Raw genomic sequence first — 24,047 nt, forward strand, 5'->3', positions numbered from 1 at the left:
AGACAGGAAACTCAGGTGCAGGGGTGGCAGATTTAAGAGAAAATGGCGCTGCGCTTACGATACAAGCATCAGAATTATTACGGCTAGCTGCAAGCTTGTGCGAGCGCCGAGCAGCCAAGTGAACTGACTGTCTAACTGCCCAAGGCGCGGTTCCACTGTGTGGGCCATGATTTCTGGGCAGACGGTCCAGTGTGGTTTTCACCCGCGCAGCGCGGAGGGAAGAAGTATTCCACTATGATCAGTCAGTATGTATTCTATCATCATGAGAATATAACTGATTTCAGATATCATCATGCCCAGAGTAGCTCAGGGTCTGGTTCCATAACACCATTAGCGAGGCCACATCGTCGGAGCAGATCAGATTAGATCAGATGGATAAGATGGATAAGATCCACATCATCTCGCAATGCAGCAATCACCAGACCCCTGACCCGGTGTTTCCGAGAATTAATTACGCTATTACACGCTTACAGCTGCTTTACACCGCTAACAATGCGACCCTGCTTTGCCGCTCGCACATTCTGTTCGAACTCGAGCGTGGGGAGTCCCTCCGAGATCGGCACTGTAGCAGCTTTTCAGTTTTCGTCTCGCGTGGGATTTTGCGGGTGACGCGCGTACTGATATTTTCAGCTGTTGAACTTTGTTTGCTAACGCGATCGGATATTTTATCTGATCGTGGTAGACTACTCCGTGTGTCTGTGTCTGTCGTGCATCGTGATCCAGGCTCCAGCCCTGGCGCTTCATCCCTGGCCCCAGGCTGGCTCTAGGGCGCACGCCGGCATGGGGGTGGATGCTCGGCGCCGCACCGCATATTCTCCGCTGAGAACGCCCACTTCGATCGGGGGTTCAACACGACCGGGGAATTTGTTAATAATTATTGAGTAACACACCGCTAGAGGCTCGTGTTGGTGGCTTTGGTGGCTTTTGGTGGCAAATCAGATAAAATCAGATAACGAGTCATGTCTTCCCCGTTGTCGGGCAGAGTTTTTTTTCGTGGCGGGTCTATCCGCTTGTGGTCTCACCGTACATGACCTGATCCCCGCTGGAGTGACCGCTATATCCTCTATATTTTCTGGCTGATGGTGGTGGTATATAGAGGCTGGCTGTTAGAATAAAGCGCTTCAGAGTAGATAAACCTACCCTGTAGCAAGATGCGTGGTGTAAGGACACATCCAAGTGGACAGCTCATGCTCCTCCCGCATAAGGGGGCGGATTCCGGAGCGCGTGACAGTTCAATGCCATACTCCCGTGGCATGATTGGAATCTTGGACGCAGGGCTAATGCAAGAAAGAAGCCTTACATGCACAAGAACGAATAAGAAGCATGATATTATTGCTTGATTCAACGTCGGGCGCGAGATGGTGGCTTTTTCTCGTCTTGATCCGCCCCTTTCGCTAAACAGTATCCCACGGCAGATATCCGCGTGAGCATGCTTTCTTCTTCTATGCTTCATTACCTGTCTACTTTCTCGTCCAGCATCCCATCGTCGATTATAAAGGCTTTGCTGCCATTGGACGTTTAGGGCCGGAGGCTTGAAACTTGCTCCTTTCCATTATCCATCCCGTGTTGCTGAAAGAATCACATACCGTATTCTCTGCTCGGGCTCTCGGTTGTCACTACCTATTCTAGATCACTCTGTTGCCCTCCTTGACGCCCCTCTGACAGATGAGAAGGTGGTGCAGTTTGAGGTGGCCCATGTCCCATCGTCTGCTGTGCAATAGACCTCCTTGCTAGTACTTCAGGGCGAATCCTCGTACAGGAAGACTCAAATTGAAGACGCAATAAGCCATATTAGTCGAACATCGCTCGCTTGAAGAGTGATTACCGTTTAAAGTTAAGACTGATTCCTAGCTACCCGGTGAACGTCCGTTCATAGGGAAAGGATGATCGAAATGCAGCTATAGTGGCGCAAATGCACGAGGGCAGTTCGGCCTTTGAGCTGATCATCCCGTCAGATCTAGCTTTCTGAGCCTAGAATGTCTGGACTCTATCTGGCCCTAGAGATTGATGTCTTGTTTCATTGGAATATCTATTCTTAGTAAGATGGGAGAACGCCATTCAGTATTCCACCCACAACTTGAGACCCTATATCGATATCAAAATCTTGATCCGTTGGGTTTACTGGGTGTGATTGTATGCTACAGCGCTATTACGAGCCACAAATTTTCCAGCTTGCTTATATGGCCACGTCTTCTATCAGCATCTCCACCAAAACACGCTCATTGGCATCAACAACGTCCTCCCTGGATTCAAAAAGGCTATACGCCAATGAGTAGTATATTGTTACTGAGCTGAGATATATTAGATTGCAACTAAATCATCAGTAGAGAATTATTGCACAGCAAGAAAGGCACAAAGAGCCATATACCAGATCTTATTTTTGTACTGTACCAAGCATACAACCTCACGAGAACTACTGGCCTCTGATCTTTTCGCGCTCCCGTTACAGCCAACAATACGACCATAGACCCTAACGAAACTCGCGCTCAGCAGCAAGTAACATTTATATGACTTGAAGACCTAATTCGGAACATGTGCAACAACCTCAATCTCAACCCTCATATCATCCTCCCCCAAACGGGTAACACCAACACAAGTCCAAATCGGATTATGGTCAGGCATATACTTCTTGAAGTTCCGAACCATCGCATCAAGAGCCTCATTGTTAATGGGGACATGATAGCTGTTCACGCGGAAGACCTGGTTCCAGCCCTGTCCGCCAGCATGCTTGAGATTGGCCTCGACGTTCTCGAACGCCTGGTCGATTTGCGCGTTGATTTCGCGGTGGAATTCGCCTGTTTCGCGGTTCCATCCTCCTAAGCGATATTTAGTATTGGGTAGAACGGTGATTTACGCAGGTCAAGGTCTTACCCTGTCCGGCACATTCAATGCGATCACCAATACGCACGGCCTGGCTGTAGCGGAAGTTGTGGCGGTTTCGCTCGCCGACGCCGGGGTAGGAGAAGTATTGCAGATGTGACATACTGTAGTGTTTTGATTAAATGAATTGGTGGTTTTGTGAGTTTTGAAAGCTGGATGGTGACGTCTTTTATACCCAGGGTTCTGCTTAGAGATGTGGGGATTTTGCTGCGGCGGAATGCATATTCCGCCGATGGACTCCGTCATCCTACGCGGCGGAGCGGGGGTTTCAGGATTTATTCATAATACCATTCCTAAATTCTAAGAAACCTGGAGAGACGATGGTCAGCATTAAATGAGGACCAAAATTCTGAGATAAACCAGTCTAGGAACATGGCCTAGATGAAGACCCGTGTTAAAACAAACAGCAGCTGTCACTCAATGCTTTTCGGACTCTGATGGGTCTACTTCGATTGTTCTGGGAAGGATTCTGATTCTCGTGAAGAGGATAAACGGAGGGAACAGGTTTGTCTAGCTGACGGTAGTAGGGTGCCCAAGGCTTATGTGCATATCGGAGATGTTACGAGGTTGTATGAATCGGTCGTTGGCAGGGTTCTAGGTGTCTTACCTTTATCGCCCGGAGAGAAAGGAATCGTTTCTTTTGCAATTAGCGAGGATCACCAGGATAGAGGTGAAGTTAGGACCACAGAAGTTGGCAAGATAGCCGGGGTTCTTGACATGGAAGAAGTCAACCACCTGAGTATGGACGCGGCTGTGCTCGTGTTAAGGTGAGATCGTCCAACACGTTGAACTCGACTAGAGCCTAGAGCTCACTCGGAAAAGTAGCGCAGGAGTAGCAGACATAGTCAAGGATTAGGGTGACAATCTCGGTTGCTGGTCAGTTTGGAGGGGCCCCTTGATGAGATTTGGAGGGTTGTTCTGGAGCGCACGAAGTAGACGATAACCTCAACTTGATAATGCTTACAGCAGAACCAACTGATATCTATTAAGTAACTACAAGGCATGAGTAATGTATGAGAACGTACATTCGCCTGGATGCACTATAGTACCCCGACCCGGAGTAGAATCACCCGGTTAGGAAGGTGAGCTCCGATCGGAGTAAGTCACGTGCGTTTAGAGGGGGGTTGGCTGTTTCCTCCTTCGTTCCTTATCCACGTTCTCTGTAATCTGACGAACATCAAAAATGTATCGTCGGAACGGACAGGCTACATCCTGCGAGCCTTGCCGTCTCTCCAAGGTTCGCTGTGACCACCAGAAACCGGTCTGTAGTCGGTGTCGGGATCGCGCTGTAGCTGGCCAGGTACAAGGTCCAACACCCACCAAATTTAATGAAGGCTGATCGAATAGTGTTTTTATCATCCGGCTCCGATGACTCGAAAAATTAGTGAGTTCCGGCCACCAAGCTCAACAAAACCGAGAGTTCAAAAATCAAGGAAGAAAGCACCTGCTCGTTCTCAGCAGAAACCCGAGCAAGCCAGTTTAACCTCTGACAGTCCTTCCGGGTACCTGGGCTTCTTCAGTACCCTTTCACTGTGTTCGAGCCCTCTTCCTGTGATGCCCAGGCGACCTGCATTGCATCCGGATGCCTTATCGTCTCAGTTCAGAGTCGTGGAGCATTCGCTGAAAAGTCTAGCGTCGGTGTCGGAAGAAATACAATCGATGACGCTTGAATACTACAATGGAACCCATTTTTCGGTTATACCGAGACCACTAATTGTTGGGCCTGTGACAGGCTTCCTACGAGGGCTCAAAAAAGACGACTGTGATTCAAATATCTGCCATAGCATGGAGAAAGCGAAAGGAAACCTGCGCAGGTCAATGCCGGCCATGGATTCCAACACCTCAAAAGAGGATTTCCTGAGCTCATTCACCGGTGTGAATGTACGAATGGAATTTATTGGTCTTATGTTTGTCCTTGCGGGCGTTGCGTGCTTCTACACTGACACAAGGCCAACATTTGATGACATGACCTTTGGCATGGAAATGTACGCCGCTGCTCGAATCTCCTTACAAATTTGCGACTCTTATAATCAGGTCAATGAACTAACGACCTGGGCTCGATACATCAATTTGCACCTCTCATCGGTACTTCTCGGTAATGCCAGTATGTCTGCTATCCCGGTCCTTGGTTATGAGGCTGACTCGAATAGATGAGGCTGTTTATCAAGTATTCAACGAGTCTGTTACGGAGCTCTTTGTGATGGGCTTTCACCGGCTGACAACCTCCCCGCCTAATGTTCCCTTCTTCATCTTGGAGAGTCGAAGAAGGATTTTTGCGGCTGCAGTTTCCCGAGACAAGGCTGCTGCCACATTATTTGGACGTCCGCCCAGGATCGACAGCAGGTTCTGCGACATGGCACTGCCATCCGACTTGGACGATGAAGAGGTTCTCCTCGACAATGAACAACTACGGAAGATCTTCGACCAGCTCGATGAAAATGGATGGAAATGTACGACTGGAAAGAACCGAGGCATCAGACAGTCCAGTTTGATCCGACTGCGCTATCAGCACGGGTTGCTCCAGGAAAAGGTGCTGCGACTGTCTCAGGGAAACAGAACGGGTTCGTTCTCGACAGAGCTTCGGTTTGTGCATGTCAATTCGATTGTTAACAAGTCTAACCATGTTTAGAGACTTGTACCAAGAGTACCGCGATTTCTTCGATAAGATACCCAAGCAATATCGATACCATGGCGGCGTTTGGGCGGACTCAAGTCCTCACCTATGTGTCGCTCTTCTAGTGGTGCATCTTATCTATCTATACAGTGGATTCCTGCTAGAGCGCATGCTGCTGGAGGACTCCCAAATATCAAGTTCAGCTCTCCTGGACACATCGCAGAAGCTGCTCTCAGGTGTACTCGATTTCATCCAGCAACAGAATTCCCATCCGGAACTTCGCGAGAGATATACATGGATGGTACGTCGCATGGTGTTCTTGCTTGATAGTCAAACTAACTTCAATACCAGTTTCTTTACTATGGTCTACCTGGCGCAGGTACACTCGCCACCGAGCTTCACCAAAGCGTGCAAAAGGGCGAGCGCCCGGCGATCTCTACGTCAGTATCAAAGGTTGTTCGGGACTTGAGCGTATTGCTGGCATACTTTGAACACAAACGTTTCCCTGATCGACCGGACTTTCAAATATGCATACAGATAAGCAAGGTCATTGGTGCGATTTTGGATGACACGTTGAACAGGGGTATTCCAGCCCCGCAACCTACTAGTACCAGTGATCAAGATGGACAGGGCAATCAAAGTAGTCTTATTACCGTCGGCGCAGAACAGAAGGTGAGCCTCGAGGCCATCCCATCGCTACCTGGGACCCTGACCAGCTATGACTTCCTGAACTGGTTCGATGAATTGATCTGGGATTTTCCTGCTGGAAACCTTGATCTTGAAAACATGGGTCCTTCTTAGAGACAACACCGCCGCGATTGTTGGTATCCGCTAATTCACATACCTGTTGTTTTGGAGGCTCATTTAGAAGTAAGATTGCCAGCATCAGCTGATGGTTGCGAAGTCTCATTTTGATCAGAGAGACTTGGCTTGATAAACGACTCGGCGCTTCTGATCATTGTTGGCTATGTTGGCAGATAAAAACTCTATACTTGGAAACGTTCTGTTTGATGTTTCACAGCCTCAAAGATAGGACCAGAATACCGCATACAACAATGACCACCGCAACCACCACCTCACGACAAATGTATAGATACATACACTGCTAGACTAAAAGGTCGCCTCAACATCCGATCATTGACTGAACCTGAAAGTTTCTCTCCACAATTGCTCGTCATATTCCAACTTCAACCATGCTTTCTACCCTTTCGCTTCTCATTCTCTTCCTGGGAATCTTCAATATCACATCCGCGACATTCACCAACAAATGCGTCCAGCACTACCTAGACGGTAGAGACTGCGCGTCTCTCATAGCACGGTGCACGGGTAACGCCGGGTGCGAGCAAGCCAGCAGACTCGATCTCAACAGTAGCTTCAGCAACTATGACGGCAAGCTTGCTCCGGTCAAGCAGTATGTTCTTCCCCGCCTTTCTTGACTTCTGAACTATCCCCCTATCAAGGGATTTTGCTTTTATACAAGATGGTGCAAGCTCTGCTTCTTTCCAACAGTGGCCGCGCTTTCGGAAACCAATGTGGTCGCCACGGCCGCTGCGAGAACTGCCGCATCGAAGGAGCGAATATTAAGTGTGATTGTCCGAAGAAGAATAAAGACGTATCAGAGTACTACTTCAATCTTGGTGAATTCGCCCGTTATTTGAATGAGGTCCGTGGATTGGAGAGTGTGGAGCTGACTTGTGATATTTGGTCTAGATGCGGCTATTACAGTTAATAATGGATTTATAGAGTGTTTTGGGATTGCGGGGATGTACGCTTGAACGTGTGCTCTTAGGGACCAAGGCTACGCTGGCTGGTGCCCGGGCAGTAGCACTGATAATATCCATTTGGATTCTGCGAAATAAGGAGGCGCGTCGTGGTGGATGTTTTTGTCTAGAATTCCCAGGATTTCATGTTGAGACTGGACAGCATATTGATTTGCTGCGTAAACATAGCACGATAATGCATCGAATTTTTTTCATTGTAGTCTCTATCAACTTTAGATAGCTGTCTAGAAGATGTGCCCATGCCTATATGTCCAGACGCCCCAATACGTTCGTATAGACATTTCTATGATGTACCATAACCAGACATCACTCGTCATTCTCACCTCAGTTGCCCTAGACCACCGCTACAGAAACCTGGCCTCCCTTGCTCACCCCAGTAAATCCACCCGCGGGCTCATCCGCCGCGGTAGCCGTTAGGACCCCCCATTCATCGCCATTCTCCTTCAAAGACCGATTTTTCTCGCTAGTAGTCGTCAGCACCACCTCGCCCAAACCATCTAGACGAAATAAACTCACCCATACGTTCCATAAACCCACCTAATGACAAACGTCATCCCCACCAACAACCCCGTAACAACCGCACTAAACACATAACCCCTGCCAAACCGCGGCCCCTCAACAGTCGGATACGTCAATAGCTAGATCCAAGCCGTCCAACTCGTGCTCACGGCCGTGATAAGGACAAGGACTACAGCGCGCTCCTCGATGTTATCGCGGTATATAACATTCACCCACCCGTAAAGCACACTTGAGACTGCAACAGCAGAGTATTGCACGGCATACGCGAACCATTTCGCGCCTTCGGGGACGTTCCATATGCTCAGTATCACCAGACTGGTAAAGTTGAATGAGGAAGCGAGTGTAATCGCCCATTCACGCGGGAGGAATAAATCCGTCGAGAAATTCGTGAAGAGGATAAAGAATATTCCGAGCGCTGGGGAGATGGCGTTTAGTTCGTTGAGTTTGGAGGCAGAGTACCGGTTTAGACTTTTTAGCCAGAGGAGAAAGGAGGCTGTATTCGCGGAACTATTGAAGAAGAGACTGTCCCAAAGTAGAACGAGCCAGAAGCGCTTTGTGCCGAAGATTTTCTTTGCAAGGGGCCACGAGAAAGGTGCAGAGTGCGTTTTGCTGCCTTGCTTTTCCAGTCTTTTTCTTGCTATTTGAAGATCTTTCTCTGAGATGACGAGGCGATTTGGTTTGTCGATTGTGCCGGGGTATATGAAGCAGCCTATTACTGCTAGCGGGAGGGTGATGATTGCATTGACGATAAAGAGCCATCGCCACCCCGCTAGACCATGTACGCCATCGAGGTTATTCAGTGTTGCGCTCTGCAGTAGACTTGCGGTTAGATAGCCGAGTGTTAATCCGACGTAGAACGCGCCTCCGCGACGGCCGATCTCGTTCGATTTGTACCAGGAGCCTAGAACAAAATGCACACCAGGAAAGTAAGATGCTTCAAAGATCGATACCATAAACCTGTATGCCATTATCTCGGCGTAGCTGGTAGCGCGGTATTGGAGGAGGGTGAAAATCCCCCAGAGGAGGTCCAGCGCCGGAACGAGATAGTGCATTGGGACGCGCGGAAAGAGATACATGAATGGTAGTAAGGCGACGACGTTTCCGACTATGAAGATTGTTTGGAATTGCACGAGTTCGTTGCCGGTGAAACCCAATTCGTCGGACATGCCGGAGACGAAGGCATTATCTTGAGAGAGGTTAGTGGGGGGAAGTTAAATGGTTGGGGTGGGGGTTGTACTGATGTTTCCCTGGTCAATGTATTTGACCCAGTAGACTGTAAATGCGTATGGGACAATAAGAAGGTCCAGCTTTGTGATGAGTTTGCGCTCTTCGGGTGTATCCTCTGGCGAGAACCAGTCGTACCATTTTCGGGTTCTTTCGACCATGGTGAACTGGTACCGTGAGCTCAAAAATATGGAAACACAGATTGCAAACTGCCAGAATGTTCCTGCTTCAAGTATATAGGGAGGGACTCCGAATGTCGCAATCCTGGCGTTGATAGCACCACCGGGTATTCTCCAACTTTTAGCCCTAAAATGATGCCATCGGCCAGAGAGACCAACAAATGATTCTTCCAGGACCAGGATTAATGCCGCTACTGACTCGGCAAGGCTTCTCAGTTTTTCGACTCCCATGTTGCTGGCCTTGTATGTTTTCTGAGGTCAATGGAGATATTGCGAGTGTACCGGTTGCTTACGCCTTGCAGGTTCTCAATGACAAAGATCAATGACATGGTCTCCTCGCTAGGAAAGGTTTGTTCAGTATGTTTTGGGGTGCTGTGAATATCTTGAAATATCAAGGTCCTGACAGAATTGTTACCATTTTCGCTTGGTATTTTTAGGGCTTGGGTGTTAGAACCCGATGGTGCTTGGCGAGCTGGGTTGTCTAGGAAACCCTAGTACATTAAAAACGATAATAAGAGCTTACCTCTACCACGCCGCACAAGTTGGGCGATGGGGGCTAAGATGCTTGAGGTGTTGTTTCAGCGGGGAGATCATAATCTCTCAAAGGCTGCTCGGTCTCTAGCTTCGACAATGACTGATGCCCTGGATGTAATTATGGACTTCTTCTCACCGGCCGACAGCGAAGAGTCGGAGCGCTCAGAGCTCAGGAGGCTGTACAGCCATGGATTGGCCAATGCTCTTACGAAGATCTTTCGCCCTTACGGGGTCATGGACGCTATCTCTGGGAATGTTACAGAAAACACTGTATGGGCCAGGATAATTGCCCTGCAGGCCGTGGAGATGGCAGCAGCGGCTTATTTGGGGAAGCTCGATCACTTGAAGTATCACCTGGATATGCGTCGAGACTATGATCCTTATGTCGATAAGCATGCCATGCCACTAATGGCTGCCGCGTACGCAGGCAGAAAGGACATAGTCGAATTTTTGCTCAAGCGGACTGGCAAGAGGACTCACTCTTCCTCTAGAAGACGATAACGCTTTACATTTTGCTGCACTCGGGGGCCATGCGGACCTTTTAACTTTCCTCATTGACTATAATATCGATCCGAATCTTCCAAAATGACCTTGCGGAGACGCCGCTGCAACTTGCTGCCGCTGGAGGTCCTGCAGACGTGGTCAGGGCGCTATTGGCCGATCCAAGAGTCGACCCCGAATGGGTTTGATGACCCTGAAATTGTTCCACTTCTCATCGCCGTTAGAAAGGGTTACAAGGGTGTTGTTGACGTTTTTCGCTCATATGAAGGCCCGGGTGTGGACGCCTCTCCTTCGCCGAGCCTATATGACATAGCCCTGGAGGTAGCGGCCAAGAGGGGTCCTTCGATATTTGCCAGATTTTACTCACTAACCCAAGAGTAGATACCGAGTGCCTTGATGAGCGAGTACTTGGCGCCGCGATCGATAGCAGAAATCCAGAGCTCGTAAAGCTTATAATCGACACCAACTCTAATGTCCTTCAAGTGGTTGTATGCGAGAGCGGTGAAACGCCATTAACGTATGCCGCTGGTGGGGGCCGCGACAAGGTCGTCAAGTATCTGTTGTCACTGGACGGTGTCAATATAAATGAGGTCAACGACGAGAATAGGCATCCTTTAGAGGAAGCCATTTACTCGGGCTAAATGGGCACACTTCGCGCTCTATTAGACTACCCAGGCACTGATGTCAATTACAATCCTGATCCTGAGGAAAATGACCCGCCTCTGCACCACGCCATAAACATTGACAGCCCTTCTGCTCTCATGATGGTTTCCAGACATCAACGTCAACATACGAGGATATCGCGGAACAACCCCTCTATTGAAGGCTGCCATGTACAACGCGGTGGAAACCATGAACCTCCTTCCAGCAACCGAGGAGAAAACCTTTCGGGACCTAACATCCAAGGGATCAATTTATAATGAAACTACCATAAACAGGCCAATACACCCTATTCTCTACGCAACTGATTCCTGGAACGTCCTTATACCAACCCCCAAACAGTATCAGCGCTCCTCGCATGCCCGTCCAAGACGTCAACATGCGCGACCACGCCGGCGCAACGCCCCTCATGCTCGCGCTCCATGGAGGCCGGCCTGACCTCGCAAGCCTCATCCTTGCCCACCCAAATGTCGACAAGTACGCACGGGGCCACAAGGGCGAAACGGCCCTCACGCACGCTGCGTCCTGCTCGCCCAGGCACGGCGGCTCAAGTCATACGCTTGTCCTTGGTGACCCTGATCTGATAAGCCTCGTCTGGGAGACGAATGGGGAGGGCCAAACGCCGTTCTACGTCGCTGCGCGCATGGGGTATCCCGATATGGTGAGGGCCTTGCTTGAGACTAGGTTTGGGGCGCGGAGGGAGCAGGTCCTTGCTGTGGTGAACGGTGCGGATGAAGCTATGGACTCTGTAAACGGGATTCCCTTGATTTCGTATGCGGAGGAGATTTTTAGGGATGCTGAGGCGTTGAGGGAGGTTTTGGAGGGATGGTTGGGGAGAAACGAAGGTGGGTCAGGAACTTAATGGAAGACGCATATCTATCTGGGTAAGTTGGGCACTGGATATCTGATTGTTTAGTAGAATCGCCCAATTGCTCAAATAACCCGAAAAAGGAAACCTAATTTCATTTCTAAGATAGCTCAAGTTCAATTCTACACCTTCCCCTTGCCTTTTCAGGCTTTCTGCATTGTTTTGTATTGTAGTATCTTCGCGGCAAGGGATGTTACCTTGCCTGGCATACCTGGCCTACCTGGCTACCTTTATACCTGGCCAACCTACCCTATTAGCCTACCTAGCTACCTACCTGGTTATCCTTCATGCCTCGTGGTAGGTATGCCTAGGTAGAGAATGGGCATTTCCTATGCAAGAAGTAGGTAACCCCTTGCTAAGCAAGTATAGGGGTTACTAGAGGATATGCACTTAAGATGCTCTTAGGTACACTATTATACTATCTAGTATAGTAGAGTACTTTATACTATAAATGGCATACGAAGTAGTAGGCCTTTAAAACTAGCCAAGATAACCAGGTTATCTTAGAAATGAATTAAGGTTTTGGGTCATTTCGGCAATTAGGCGATATTAAAATTCTTTGCCTTCGACGGCCTTATTTTCTCAGGCTGTGAATTTTCAGATCCATGATTTTTTTGGTCCAACCCTAGAAACCGTATAAACTTGTTAGGGTTAAGGGTGGGTTAAGGTAAATCCCCAGCCAAGAGCACCATAGAACAAGGGAAGCGCCAACACGGGTGGAATTTCAGCAGCTGGTGATTTAACATCTTACTAACCACCTTCTACATCTCAAGACAAAGTGTACTATTTCATATCCCGAATATAAGAAATTGGGTCATCCGAGATGTCTGCATCAGTGCAACTATTCCCGATTTGGGGGACGCGCCTTCCACCCCCTGAGGCACGTGACGCGGACCAGATATTGCTGGTTCAATGGAGTGTAACTTCCTCCATTTAACGATTTCTGTATTTTCCTACAGCTACTCCACATGCTGCCAATACTTCCTGTCGAGATTTTGTCCCAGATAATTTTCGAGTCAGCCCCGGACTGGGAATATGATTGGCTTGACGACGGTTGGGATGGCCCATTTAACGAGGAGTATGTGGAGGATGAGAACCGACCTAGAGAGGTGATGCTCAAAGATCTCCGCGACTTCCTGAGCCTCCGATTTGTAAATAGTGAGTACTTACTCTACTCTGTTGATTCTCCCTCTAATTTTCAGGGATAGAAACGTTCAGCCAACTTGTCGTGGGCAATTTGTTCACTGCGGTTCGGGATGGGTATATCGGGCGTAGCCTGCCTTTATACGATGACCCGCCTTCGCCGTCAATTTTGGCCATGGGATGCAAACTCCTTGAGATGTTGTTGGAGAGGAGAAGCTCGGATTCCTCGAGCGCCGCTTATTCTGTTGTCAAGACGATGTGCCAGGCGGTCGATGAAGTTGTTGAGTCTTTCCCGATGATAGGTGCAAAGGATCCTCCGTCGGAAGCAAAACGGCGCAGAGAGGCGATGCACAAGATTCCTGTACAGCGGGTCTACACTTACGGTGCCTTGGCCGTTGTAACAGGTATTTTAAGGACAGACTTAATCCTGGACGTCATCTCGGAAACCGTTAAGCAGGAGACTCTGGAGTTCAAGATGCCTGACGTTCATGGCCTGAAGATAACTGCGGCAGCCTATCTTGGGGAGCTCGAACATCTGAAGCTGCTTCTTAACGAGCCGAAGTCATGCCGTTACCCCATTGATAAATACGCCTTGGCCTTAATGGCTGCGTCTTATGGGGGCTGGGTGGAGGAGGTCGAGTACGTGATTGAATGCAGGCAGGATGCAAACATGATACTCATGCCTGACCGAGATACCGCCTTGCATTTCGCTGCCTTGGGAGGTCGCGCGGACGTGATTCAGACTTTGCTTAGGCGTGGAGCAATCCCAAATGTTATAAACGAGCACAGCGAAACGCCACTGCAACTTGCTGCAGCCGGGGGCCATACCGATCCAGTCAGGGCTCTTTTGGCCAATAAAACAGTAAAACCCCAATTGGCCAGTGATGCGTACTGTGCGCCTCTTATTATAGCTGTCACGAGAGGCTACTTGGAGGTTGTCAAGGAGTTTCGCAGGTGGAAGAGAGTCAAGCTTGACGCACAGGCTACTGTCATGAACTCGCCGAATGGCACGGCTGTAGGGGTTGCCGCTCACAGAGCACATGTTGAGATCTTCAGACTACTTTTTACGAGCCCGGAAGTTGATAGGGGAAACGAGTTGATATTCGAGGCTTCCCTGCATGGCGGGAGCGTCGAGATCGTGCGGGATGTCATTAAAGCTACTCCGAACGCGTTGACTATATATGAAGATGCCAATGGGATGACGGCCTTGGCATGCGCTGCCAAATATGGCGATGAGGAGCTTGTCAGGTATCTGTTAACAGTCAAGCCGAGCGATATTAATGAGGGCGCGGGCCGCGGCTGGGCGCCTCTACACTACGCAGTCGAAGGGAAAGATATCGGAACGCTTAAAGCGTTATTGCAACATCCCCATATAGACCCAAACTGTGCTCCTGATCGCTACGACCCAGAAACCCCTCTGCACCACGTCATAACTACCAAGAATTCTCGTGTTGAAATGGTAGCCGCGCTACTCGCCCACCCGGACCTAAACCCCAACGCTCTATCCGAGCATCGCGCAACCCCACTCATCCTATCAGTCTTCCACGACCGCGCAGACATCATGAAACTCCTCCTAGCCGAACCCCGCGTCAACAAAGAAGCCACAGACAGAAACGGAAACACCGCCCTCTTATCCGCCGCGTATGTATGTTCCACAGAGATGGTTCAAATCCTGCTCGACACCCCGGGAACAAATATCTGGCATTGCAACAAGAAGGCAGAGACCGCCCTCCACATTGCGGTCATTGCCGCGAATATACCAATTATACAGAAACTGCTGAGCCCGCGGTACAAGGTCACGCACGAGATTATGCAGAGCGTCATTGACCATGCGAGCCGTCAGGCCAATGCTTTGATTGAGTCGCCGGCGTTCATTCGGATACCGCAATCTGTTCGAACGGCAGAACGAATTATTGAGGCAAGAGATTTGATTCAGAGGTATCGCGACCGATTGCGTGAACACGGAGTCTAGATGGTGGCAATAAACCTTCTATATTAATCTACATTGTTTGCACCGTCGTCTGGGTCCGCCGAGGCCGGTCTACCTAATTTTCAAATCGCCGCGTGTGTAGATGTACAATGCCCCGTTCAAGCTGTAATGAAATCTAACATTCCTCTAGCAACCCGTTCCCGAATTCATCCATTCCTGAATTCACCGGGACACCTGACTTCACCGGGACACTGCAATAACCCCTGCAAAAGGCGAGATTTTCAGTCTTCCACTGCATGGGAAGCTATGCAGACCCGCATGCATCTAACTCACATGCAGAAGACTGTCATAAATTCGCAGTTCGTTTAATCTAAACCTTCAGAGACCACTTAGAATATAACCCCTAAAACCGAACCTTAGCCCCCCAACCCCCCGCAACCCCCCTCGCAATTCCAAACACCAAAGCTGCAGCCAGATAAAGCACGCCCCCAAAAATAATCAACCCGCTAAACCCACCACCCTGGCTCTCCTGAATCGCACCGGCCATCGGAATCCCCGTAAGCGTACCAAGACTCACAAGCGTGAATGTCGTCCCGTTCCTCTTGCCATAATCTTCCATTTTACAAACCTGTGATATACACACCGGCGTCAGGGAAATCGCTGCGCCACTCCAGAATCCGTATAGCACCGCATAAGCTATTATTGCGTCGCCGTTTGTACCAGAGCAGTACCATAACGCCAATGTACATATCCCGCATGCGACGGCTGTCATAGTCATAACGTTAAACCGACCCATTTTATCAGCTAATATCCCAGGAAGCGCACGACCCGGGATAGCACCGACGTTCAGGAATACGCAGAGGAGGTATGCAGTATCTCTCTCCATATGGGCGTAAAGACCATAAGAGACGATATATGCATAGGGAATAAAAGCCGCGAATTCAACGAGCCAGATTGCCACCGTTGTAAGTGCGTACCTTTTATCCCGTAGCGCGCGGAAATCGATTGCCGCGCCGGCGACTTTGTTGGGCGGGAGGCGCGTATTCATGAGTAGGCAGGCGAGAGAGCATAAGATGGCTGAAATGATGCCGACGATTCGCATTGCCCACGCGAAACCGAGGTTTGGGCCCACGTAGAGGACGATTAGACTAAAGAAGACACCTCCCAATCCGCCGGCTGTACATGCTATTCCTGTTGCGAGACCGCGGCGCGCATCGAACCAGTGTCCTATTACGGAGATTGCGGGCGTGAATAGGCAGCATGAGGAGAGGCCGCCGAGGACACTAAATGAGAGGAGAATCTGGTAGTACTCTTTGCTTTCGGCGAATGTGAAGATCGCTATTATGAGTCCTATTGAGCCGGGGAGGACGACGGGGAGGACGCCGTGCGTATCGAAGATTGGCCCTGCGAGCAATTAGCAAGAATTCATCATGTGCAGGTGAGGGTGGATACTTACCGACTTGGGCAGCACCAACATACAAACAAAAAGCGTATATTCCGAAGATCCACCCGATTTTGTCATCGGAATAACCCGCAAGTTGATGTGTTCCTGTCCAGGCGTGGAGGACGCCGAATGTATTAAGTAGGCCCATTGAGGGTACCATTGCGCACCAGGACCCTAAGACGACGAGCCATGCTTGTAAACCGCCGTCTGGGTATTTTTCTGCGGAAATGTCTGTTTCTGTGATATCTAGTGATTGTGTCTTGTCTTCAGTTTGACCTAGATTCCTGTCGAGGCCAAGTTCATCCCCCGGTGCAGGCATGGTCGGATGTATCTCTGCCATATTGTAGACCTGGTCGGTGCTCAACTGATAACTGCTCGAGGAAATAATATTGGCAAAGGGTTCAAGATAAGAATTTCTTGATGTGGGGGCTTCTCCAACTCGACCCAGAATTTTGCTTTCAATGTCGCCAATCAGGACCTCTACTAGTAAGCCAACTGTAGGTAGATCTGGTCTCGGCCCGCCGCCATTTTGTCCTGTTTATGATTTTTGCAATGATTGAGTCAAGACATTGATGTGATCTTTCGTTGTAAATGTGTCAGCTGAGTGTTTGCATTTTTTAATCAGACCTTCATAGATGAATATGACGTGTTTGGCTATGTTGTATTGTGATCTAATCTCCCTATCTGTGTCAATGGTTCTAAGGCCGGTGGAAATCACGGCCTGTTAATGAGATGCGAAGGGTCGGAAAAAATATATAGTTGAGAGTGCTCCCGCAAAGGATGGCAACAACCACACTGACTGTGAGCATTAGACCAATTGTTCTTAAAGCTACCCCCTCTGACAATGACTTGGACAGACTTTACCTGCGATTTTGTTGTAGAAGGGACGCGCTGGCAAATTCAATGGCCTGGAGCGAGCGGTGCCTGTTGGCCTCAATCCTCAGGCAGGGAGAGTCCGCGCGAGCCACGTGACGTCGCAGTGGGTGACGCGGGACGCCACGACGCGCTGCCAACACTCGAGGAGAAACTCCTCTGCCTTGCATGAACGACGTAGCGACCGGGGAAGGCCCTTCGCTTACCTATTGACAAGTCTGCCTGTTTCCTGTAATAGGCTTCTGGTCACGGTGGCCATCGTGCAAGGAACGATTTCACCGAAAAAAGAGATCCTCGCCAATCCGCCTTCGCATAGATATCGTCACCTTTGTGATGGAGTATAACAGTTACCAAGAACCGGAATACGGCTTGAGGAGCTTGGCTCACTTGGAATACTCGCCAATAAATACGTGCCTACCGGAGAGATCAACTGACATACGGTAACTGCTAGCAACACGGAGATGACTGACTCCAATAACATTCAGCAAGAAGTTTAAGAACGACCGGAGATACTGTCAAAATCGCTCCTTCCCTTCAATACAGCATGAAAGCAGTTGCCTCGGTGATCATGATGTGTGACACGAGGTGCGGCTGACCCTGTGGCTCTGCGGCATGGGAAGGAGCGTCCCGAGGTGCTTCCCTTAAGAGAACTTCAGATTTCTTACTCTGTCCTCAACTCTGCAACAGATGAATCACCTCTATTCCGTATCACCTGAAGTACTAATCTACACATCGGCCTTCGGCATAATAGACAGTGGACAGCTAGTGATCCCCATCTCCGGCATACCCGCGTACTCCAACGGCCCATTCACCTCGAATTCAGCTGACTGCCTGAGGATTACCTTCAAGCCAATCTGCAGCGCCCTGCAAATTGTCAACGACTGACTTGGACAGCTAGGAGCACGATACTTACATCCTCGCTAGCGGCATCCCTACACAACGATGTCTTCCCCGTCCGAACCCCAAATGAGATGTGATATTAGGCCTGTTCAAGATGAACTCGTCTGGGTCGGGGAATGCCTCGGGATCACGGTTCGCAGCCGCGTAGGTCATTGTTATCGGTGACATGGCCGGGATCGTTCGACCGTGGAGCTCGATATCTCGCGATGGCGTGCGACAGAATCCGCGATACGGCACGTATAGTCTAACGAATTCTTCAACCGCGGCCGGGATGAGAGAAGGATCTGTGCGCAACTTCGCTTGAAGTTCTTTATCTTGCGAAAGATGATTGCACATGACGCCGAACAGGAGTGGAGGCGCAACCATTCCGACGACGAGGGATTGTCGGAGGCAGCCACTGCAATGGTCAGATTCATGATTTCTCTGAACAAGGACCAGGGCCTTACATTAGTAGTTCATCCTTTAGGGGCTGCCCAGTGGAATCTCTCTCCTGCAATAGGGACGAAGCAGGATCCTGCTCTGGGTCTCTGGGTGATACCCTCCTATCAGCGAACAACTTCCTCGCAATCACATAGAGCTTCTCTGACTGCGCCGAGGTCTCTTCACGATCCTGTCGTCGCCATGCATTTACCCATGTTGCAGCCGTTTCTGCAAGCTGAGGCGCGGTCTCGTCTTCGAGATTCAACCATGTCGTCTCTACCCATGCCGCGAAAACGGCTGCAAAATCACCGCAAATATCGCCACCCCCGTTCGCAACTAGTCTTGAGAACTCACGCTCCGCATGCTCTTCAAGCATCGGCTTTAGCCGTTTCAGCCGCTTCGGTCGCAATGTACGGTCCAGCGCAGTACGATAGGGAGTATGCGCTGGTGGATCGGTATTAAGGGGAGGCCGTCGGATACCCCGAGGATCACTTGGGATAACGGCCTTTACCGATGAGATGAAGGTCTCCGTATCAGAAGCGGCTGCTTTAACGTCTTCATACCGCGTCAAGAGGTAGAACCCGCCATTCTCGGTTGTATGCGCGACCGGGCACTTTGCTCGGAGCTCCGCGAATTGTGCGTATATTTTCTCTGGCTCATTGTCCTCTACCAATGTGAAGTCATTCTCCTCCCCCTTTGTCTGAACCTGTGTCTGGGTTACCGTTGAGGACATTTTCCGCATGCCCCTTGAAAAGATCGGCAGTTGACACCGGTTGAAATAAATTGACCGCCTAGCATCTTATACAAGGGTTGGTCATTTGCAGCTGATGTGTAATGGGGGATGGTGAGAGTGGGGACGCATCATGGGGACACCAAGCATGGGGCAGCAGGTGTCGATAGTTAATGCGCGAGTCATGGTGGGGACAAAGATTCGTATTGATGCCTACAGCTCACACCGTTCAATATACGCGCTAACAACCTCCTCCATCTCCACCGCGACTCCCCACTGCAGGGATAACCCTCTTAGCAGGGTTCGCATGGCACTTGTGTCGTATGACAAGTCCCGAATCACATACTTATCCCTCGGCATCCCCGTCGCATCAAATGTCCCAGCAATAAAGTCCAGCGTATGCTGCTTACTGGCCCTATCTTCTACCGGTTCATTATCCGGTCCCATTTGCAGCGCCATCAATGCAGTATCCCAATTAACCGTCGCTGGAAAGACAACCTTTGTTACCCCTGCCAAGGTGAACGAAGTGTATGTCGTCACGGCTGCAAAAACGGCGCCCGGTATGTTAATGTCGTATGCCAGCCCTAAAGGCAGCTGTGCGGCGATTGCTTGCATGTTCAGTGCGTGAAGAAGCGTCGCTCGACCGGCAGCACTCTGTGTCCATCGACCAGGATTTATGCGCGTTTCGTCCCGTTCACTACCTCCGAAGATGCCCTGCTTGATCCCGAAGAGGTGGCACATCCTCCTGGTACCGCGGGCTGTGCTAACCACTGTGTCCAGACAAATCGAATGCCATTGCAACAGCGCGGTTAACCGATCGGTGGGTGTCAGGATGGTACTTTGCAGTATATTCCGACGAAGGCCTCTCAGTGCAAGCAGCAGATCTCGCTTGGTTGGCATTCCGACCGGTGGCGGATTAGTTCGATTGGTTTCCGAAACCAGACATCGTATCCCCTCTAACACCACCTTGTGGTGGAACAAGGACACATCATATGGCGCTGGGTTAGCGGCATTCCCTTGACCAAAGAGGCCATGATATACGTCGCAGAATCGAATCTGCGCTGTCGGGAACTGCTGCATTTGCTGGATCCATTCATCGGCTGTCAGAGCAGCAAAAGCCGCATCGCTGCTGGGCAAGAGGAGCGGGTTTGCCGTGTGCCGTGCGAAAGTAGGATTCCCACTGAACTGCGAGACAACTCCATCGACAATATACAAGCCAAGGAGTGTCCGAATCATTGTCTCCTGCGCGATCCACCGATGCCAGGTCTCGTGCTTAGTCGCTGCACTGTCCGTCACGCGTGGCAATGGCACGGGCTGAGCAGCATCATACATTCCACAGTGGCTGGCCCAATGGATTCCTAGGCCATGGAACACTTGACTCGTCGTGCGAAATGTGCGGTTCTATCTTGGTCAGCGTGACCTTACCCACGCCGGCTGTAAGTTCCATACCTTCGATAATGCTGCGTATATTTGACTTAGAAGTACCGTCTGAATGAGTTCAACGGCGGCGCAGCGATCACCTGGGCGTCTTCTCGTGATCATAGTATGCCAGGAGGTGGCTACAGCAGTATGTGCAAGACGCCACAACACATCGGCCTACAATCGTCAATTATGTTGGAGAATCAGGAAGGAAACAAACCTTGGCTATGGCATCTTCGCTCCCAAGGAATAGAGCACCGAGTGCTATCGCATTTAGAAGGAGTGGCGGCCCACAGTCGCGGAAGACAAATGTCGGCCGGTGAAAGATTGGAAAGATCGGAATTACATTCTCAAAGAACATATGCAGACTGCCGTCTAGGAAGCGCGACGTAAGGCCGGTAAGACTAGCGGGCGCCGTAACCCTTGAAAACTGCTAAGGTCAGACCTATCGATCATGGACGAAATGAGGTCCTACTGTATCGCTGATCAGACTGCTGAGTGACTGAACCGCCTGTCTCCCGTCATCGGCGATTGTACTGCTGCCTGGAGAATCCTGGAATGAGCCTCCTGTGAGACCCCCTGGAATATCGAGCATTCCCAATGTTGAAGGCGCCAGTGCCAGCGGCTGCTGCCATAAACTGGGGTCAATTGACATGATGTTGTGTAGGAGTTCCTCAGAGTCTGGCCATAGCAACCCCGACGTCAGGTCCGCCGGCAGTGACTGTGGGTCTTCCATTGGGGTCTCATAGAGCGGCAAACAACTATTGTCTGGCAGTTGAGCGGCATCGTGGTCTGACATTGAAGGCCAATCGCTCTGTGAAGCGTGACTCTGTGGTGTAATTTGTTGCTCAGCGTCCGAAGCCTGAGAACCGTCATGCACGCGGTGGTGGCGGTTCAGGACGTCCTGGCGCGAGAAACACCGTCCGCAGATCGAACATGGATACGGTTTCGAGCCAGTGTCTGGCGAATCAGTAACCCAAGAAAACTAAACACCATGGAAACCGTACGAGTTCTTTCATGTCGCTGTCGCCATTAGCTCAATTCCCTACCAACCGAGATCTCTGGGCAAACCTGAAGATGCTCACGCTTAGTGTAGCGTTTAGGGCAGAATTCACACTGCAGATCAAGCTTCTTGCGCTGCCTAGGCATGGTGAGATAAGGACAGTATGGAGAACTTGAGAAAAACCCAGGGTGTCCCCAGTCCTTTATGCTTCCCCACAGCTAAACCCCGCATTCTGACCCCGGACTCGCTGTGTGTCCCCACTGTCTGTCGTCTAGATTCTATGCGGATATAGAGCTGTAGATCACGGCCTGACAGCTTTAAGAGTGCCCACTTGTCAAAAAGGGGGATTAGTACCGGAATTTTCTTCATGAGTGCGGGCAAAATGGACGCAATTACTTCCGCCCAAGACAAGCCGTCGTTGTCGGAGGTCGAAAATGCGAAGAAGAAAGTCGTCACCGAGGTCTCGCACTATGTGCCCCTGTCCGAGGAGGAAAAGTCGCTTGATCGCCGGGTGAACCTCAAGATGGACTTTACGTTGCTGCTGATTTTGGCCATTGGGTTTATTGTGCGCTCCCACTCCCTCGACCAGAGACCAACTTCAACTGACCATCATAGCTCCTCGGGATCGACAAGACGAATGTTGGATTTGTTGCGACCAGCACGTTTATCGAGGATGCAAACTTGAAGCCGAATGACATTCCGAATTCCCTTTCTCTGGTGAGTCGTGTACCCTGTCGATGCGGGCAACTGACTTATTCTTTAGTTCTCTGCGACATATGTCCCCCTCCAACCTGTATCCGCCATGATCGGCCGCTACGTTGGCCCGAAATGGTGGGTTTGTACGTTGATGATTGTTTGGGGTAGTATGTGCATTGCGCATGTTGGCATCAATAGCACCGGCACATTTCTTGCCCTTCGCCTTCTTCTCGGTATGGGAGAATCTGGATTTACCCCGACGGCCTACTACTACATGTCTCTCTTCTATCCGAAGTTCTCGCTTGGTTTCCGTATGGGGCTATTCTCGGGGATGTACTCTGTTGCTGGGGCGTTCGCGGGACTTCTCGCTTACGGATTGCTTCATCTCGAGTCGTCTGTCCTGCATGGCTGGCAGACCGTGTTTCTGTTTGAGGGAGCCTTGACTGTTTTTATCGCCCTCCTCGGTCTCGCAGTTCTTCCCACATCCCCAGAAACAGCGTGGTTTCTCACAGCCGAGGAAAGAGCCCACGCCCTTAAAAGGATGGAAGCAGACGATGCGCATGCCGGCGAGCTTAATGAATCCGAGAGCAAAATCTCAAAGCAAGATGTCCTCGACGTGCTCACGGACTGGAAGAAACTACTGATCGTTGTGTTCAATATCCTCTCGGTGTTACCGGTCACGGCCTTTACGACGTTCCTCCCGCTTATCGTCGAGGGAATGGGGTATGAGGGCGTCAAGGCTACATTGATGGCCGTGCCACCTTTTGTCATCGGCACAGTCGGACTTATTATCATCGTCTACTTTTCCGACCACCTCAAAGAGCGATCACTACATACCGTCTTCGGCATGGCACTAGGCCTAATAGGCTGCCTCGTCATGGCAACCTCACACGCCGAGAAGCTCAGATACGGCTTCGCGCACGTCTGTCTGGCGGGTGTATTTGCCGGTGGGCCTCTCGTTGCAGTCTGGCTTGCCTCCAACACCCCGAGCAAGGCCTCTCGGAGTGTGATACTAGGAATCAACGGCTGGTCCAACCTCGCAGGCGTGATCGCAGGTCAACTCTTCAAGGACGAGTACGCTCCAAGCTACAAGTACCCGCTCATTGTAACGATGATCTTAATTGCCGTGGGGATGGTTGGGTTCGTTGCTATGAGAGGGGTATACATGTGGGAGAATAGGAGGAGACGGAGGATTATTCTGCAGTGGACTCCGGAGGAGTACCAGGTTGAACAGGAAAGAACGGATCGGAGGGGTGACAAGAAGGTTACTTGGGTCTATGCTTATTAAATGTACCACAGGTGGATGGGATGAGATGCGGCTCTTGGGCGAGGCCGGAAGGGCGCCTCTTGCCGGGCCGCCCGTTCCTGCCACACTCAAGTATATTACGGGTCACGATCGCACCTTCCGTTTTTTTTCCCCTTCTGGCATCACCACAGTAACCAGCTATACAGCGCCTCAAGAGGAAGCCGCGATCCCGACGGGCCAGTAGTAGCTCCTTCCCGATTTGGCCATCCGATTGGTCTCGTCCCCCCACCGTACCGTGCTGTACTGGAACCCCTTTCACAGCCATGGTTCACAGTAGAAGGATTCACTTCCGAAAATACGTAAGCTGAAAGCGAGTCTCATTTAGGCTCTCTTTGCACTGTGTATCGTAGACAAAGTTTCATAGCTCCGTGAACCTCGTCTCCCGGTTAATCAACAACCCATCCAAATCTCTCATCTGGTAAG

General features: G+C 50.4%; 10 protein-coding genes across 10 annotated transcripts; 6 read left to right on the top strand and 4 right to left on the bottom strand.

Moving 5' to 3' along the window:
• Positions 1–2,520: 2,520 nt before the first annotated feature.
• Positions 2,521–2,983, bottom strand: BDV14DRAFT_198906 (RidA family protein; the record flags this gene model as incomplete). Its single annotated transcript, XM_073773090.1, has 2 exons — positions 2,521–2,816; positions 2,872–2,983. 2 exons carry the CDS (start codon positions 2,981–2,983, stop codon positions 2,521–2,523), a joined length of 408 nt encoding a protein of 135 aa, XP_073629415.1.
• Positions 2,984–4,058: 1,075 nt separating this feature from the next.
• On the top strand, positions 4,059–6,295 carry BDV14DRAFT_208029 (uncharacterized protein; the record flags this gene model as incomplete). Its single annotated transcript, XM_073775309.1, has 9 exons — positions 4,059–4,180; positions 4,228–4,299; positions 4,342–4,412; positions 4,443–4,478; positions 4,509–4,642; positions 4,676–4,984; positions 5,031–5,463; positions 5,510–5,795; positions 5,846–6,295. Exons 1-9 carry the CDS (start codon positions 4,064–4,066, stop codon positions 6,293–6,295), a joined length of 1,908 nt encoding a protein of 635 aa, XP_073629416.1. The 5' UTR covers positions 4,059–4,063.
• Positions 6,296–7,787: 1,492 nt separating this feature from the next.
• Positions 7,788–9,179, bottom strand: BDV14DRAFT_188941 (major facilitator superfamily domain-containing protein; the record flags this gene model as incomplete). Its single annotated transcript, XM_073771133.1, has 3 exons — positions 7,788–7,913; positions 7,944–8,980; positions 9,032–9,179. 3 exons carry the CDS (start codon positions 9,177–9,179, stop codon positions 7,788–7,790), a joined length of 1,311 nt encoding a protein of 436 aa, XP_073629417.1.
• A 648-nt stretch (positions 9,180–9,827) lies between these two features.
• On the top strand, positions 9,828–10,232 carry BDV14DRAFT_198909 (uncharacterized protein; the record flags this gene model as incomplete). The annotated part of the gene is made up of 1 exon (XM_073773091.1): positions 9,828–10,232. One exon carries the CDS (start codon positions 9,828–9,830, stop codon positions 10,230–10,232), a length of 405 nt encoding a protein of 134 aa, XP_073629418.1.
• An 84-nt stretch (positions 10,233–10,316) lies between these two features.
• Positions 10,317–10,873, top strand: BDV14DRAFT_198910 (ankyrin repeat domain-containing protein; the record flags this gene model as incomplete). The annotated part of the gene is made up of 2 exons (XM_073773092.1): positions 10,317–10,569; positions 10,614–10,873. 2 exons carry the CDS (start codon positions 10,317–10,319, stop codon positions 10,871–10,873), a joined length of 513 nt encoding a protein of 170 aa, XP_073629419.1.
• A 398-nt stretch (positions 10,874–11,271) lies between these two features.
• On the top strand, positions 11,272–11,754 carry BDV14DRAFT_198911 (uncharacterized protein; the record flags this gene model as incomplete). The annotated part of the gene is made up of 1 exon (XM_073773093.1): positions 11,272–11,754. The coding sequence occupies one exon, from the start codon at positions 11,272–11,274 to the stop codon at positions 11,752–11,754; it is 483 nt and encodes a 160-aa protein (XP_073629420.1).
• A 974-nt stretch (positions 11,755–12,728) lies between these two features.
• BDV14DRAFT_198912 (ankyrin repeat domain-containing protein) lies at positions 12,729–14,875 on the top strand (the record flags this gene model as incomplete). The annotated part of the gene is made up of 2 exons (XM_073773094.1): positions 12,729–12,918; positions 12,969–14,875. The coding sequence occupies 2 exons, from the start codon at positions 12,729–12,731 to the stop codon at positions 14,873–14,875; spliced, it is 2,097 nt and encodes a 698-aa protein (XP_073629421.1).
• Positions 14,876–15,236: 361 nt separating this feature from the next.
• Positions 15,237–16,617, bottom strand: BDV14DRAFT_208031 (major facilitator superfamily domain-containing protein; the record flags this gene model as incomplete). Its single annotated transcript, XM_073775310.1, has 3 exons — positions 15,237–16,237; positions 16,290–16,523; positions 16,554–16,617. The coding sequence occupies 3 exons, from the start codon at positions 16,615–16,617 to the stop codon at positions 15,237–15,239; spliced, it is 1,299 nt and encodes a 432-aa protein (XP_073629422.1).
• A 1,258-nt stretch (positions 16,618–17,875) lies between these two features.
• BDV14DRAFT_208032 (cytochrome P450) lies at positions 17,876–21,768 on the bottom strand (the record flags this gene model as incomplete). Its single annotated transcript, XM_073775311.1, has 8 exons — positions 17,876–18,014; positions 18,064–18,447; positions 18,497–19,182; positions 19,447–20,601; positions 20,650–20,796; positions 20,840–21,049; positions 21,095–21,579; positions 21,669–21,768. The coding sequence occupies 8 exons, from the start codon at positions 21,766–21,768 to the stop codon at positions 17,876–17,878; spliced, it is 3,306 nt and encodes a 1,101-aa protein (XP_073629423.1).
• A 236-nt stretch (positions 21,769–22,004) lies between these two features.
• On the top strand, positions 22,005–23,606 carry BDV14DRAFT_198916 (major facilitator superfamily domain-containing protein; the record flags this gene model as incomplete). Its single annotated transcript, XM_073773095.1, has 3 exons — positions 22,005–22,187; positions 22,238–22,339; positions 22,386–23,606. The coding sequence occupies 3 exons, from the start codon at positions 22,005–22,007 to the stop codon at positions 23,604–23,606; spliced, it is 1,506 nt and encodes a 501-aa protein (XP_073629424.1).
• Between the last annotated feature and the right edge of the window lie 441 nt (positions 23,607–24,047).

The sequence above is a fragment of the Aspergillus stella-maris genome, assembly GCF_047715825.1.
Source record: "Aspergillus stella-maris strain CBS 113639 unplaced genomic scaffold BDV14scaffold_19, whole genome shotgun sequence".
Taxonomy (NCBI): Eukaryota; Fungi; Ascomycota; class Eurotiomycetes; order Eurotiales; family Aspergillaceae; genus Aspergillus; species Aspergillus stella-maris.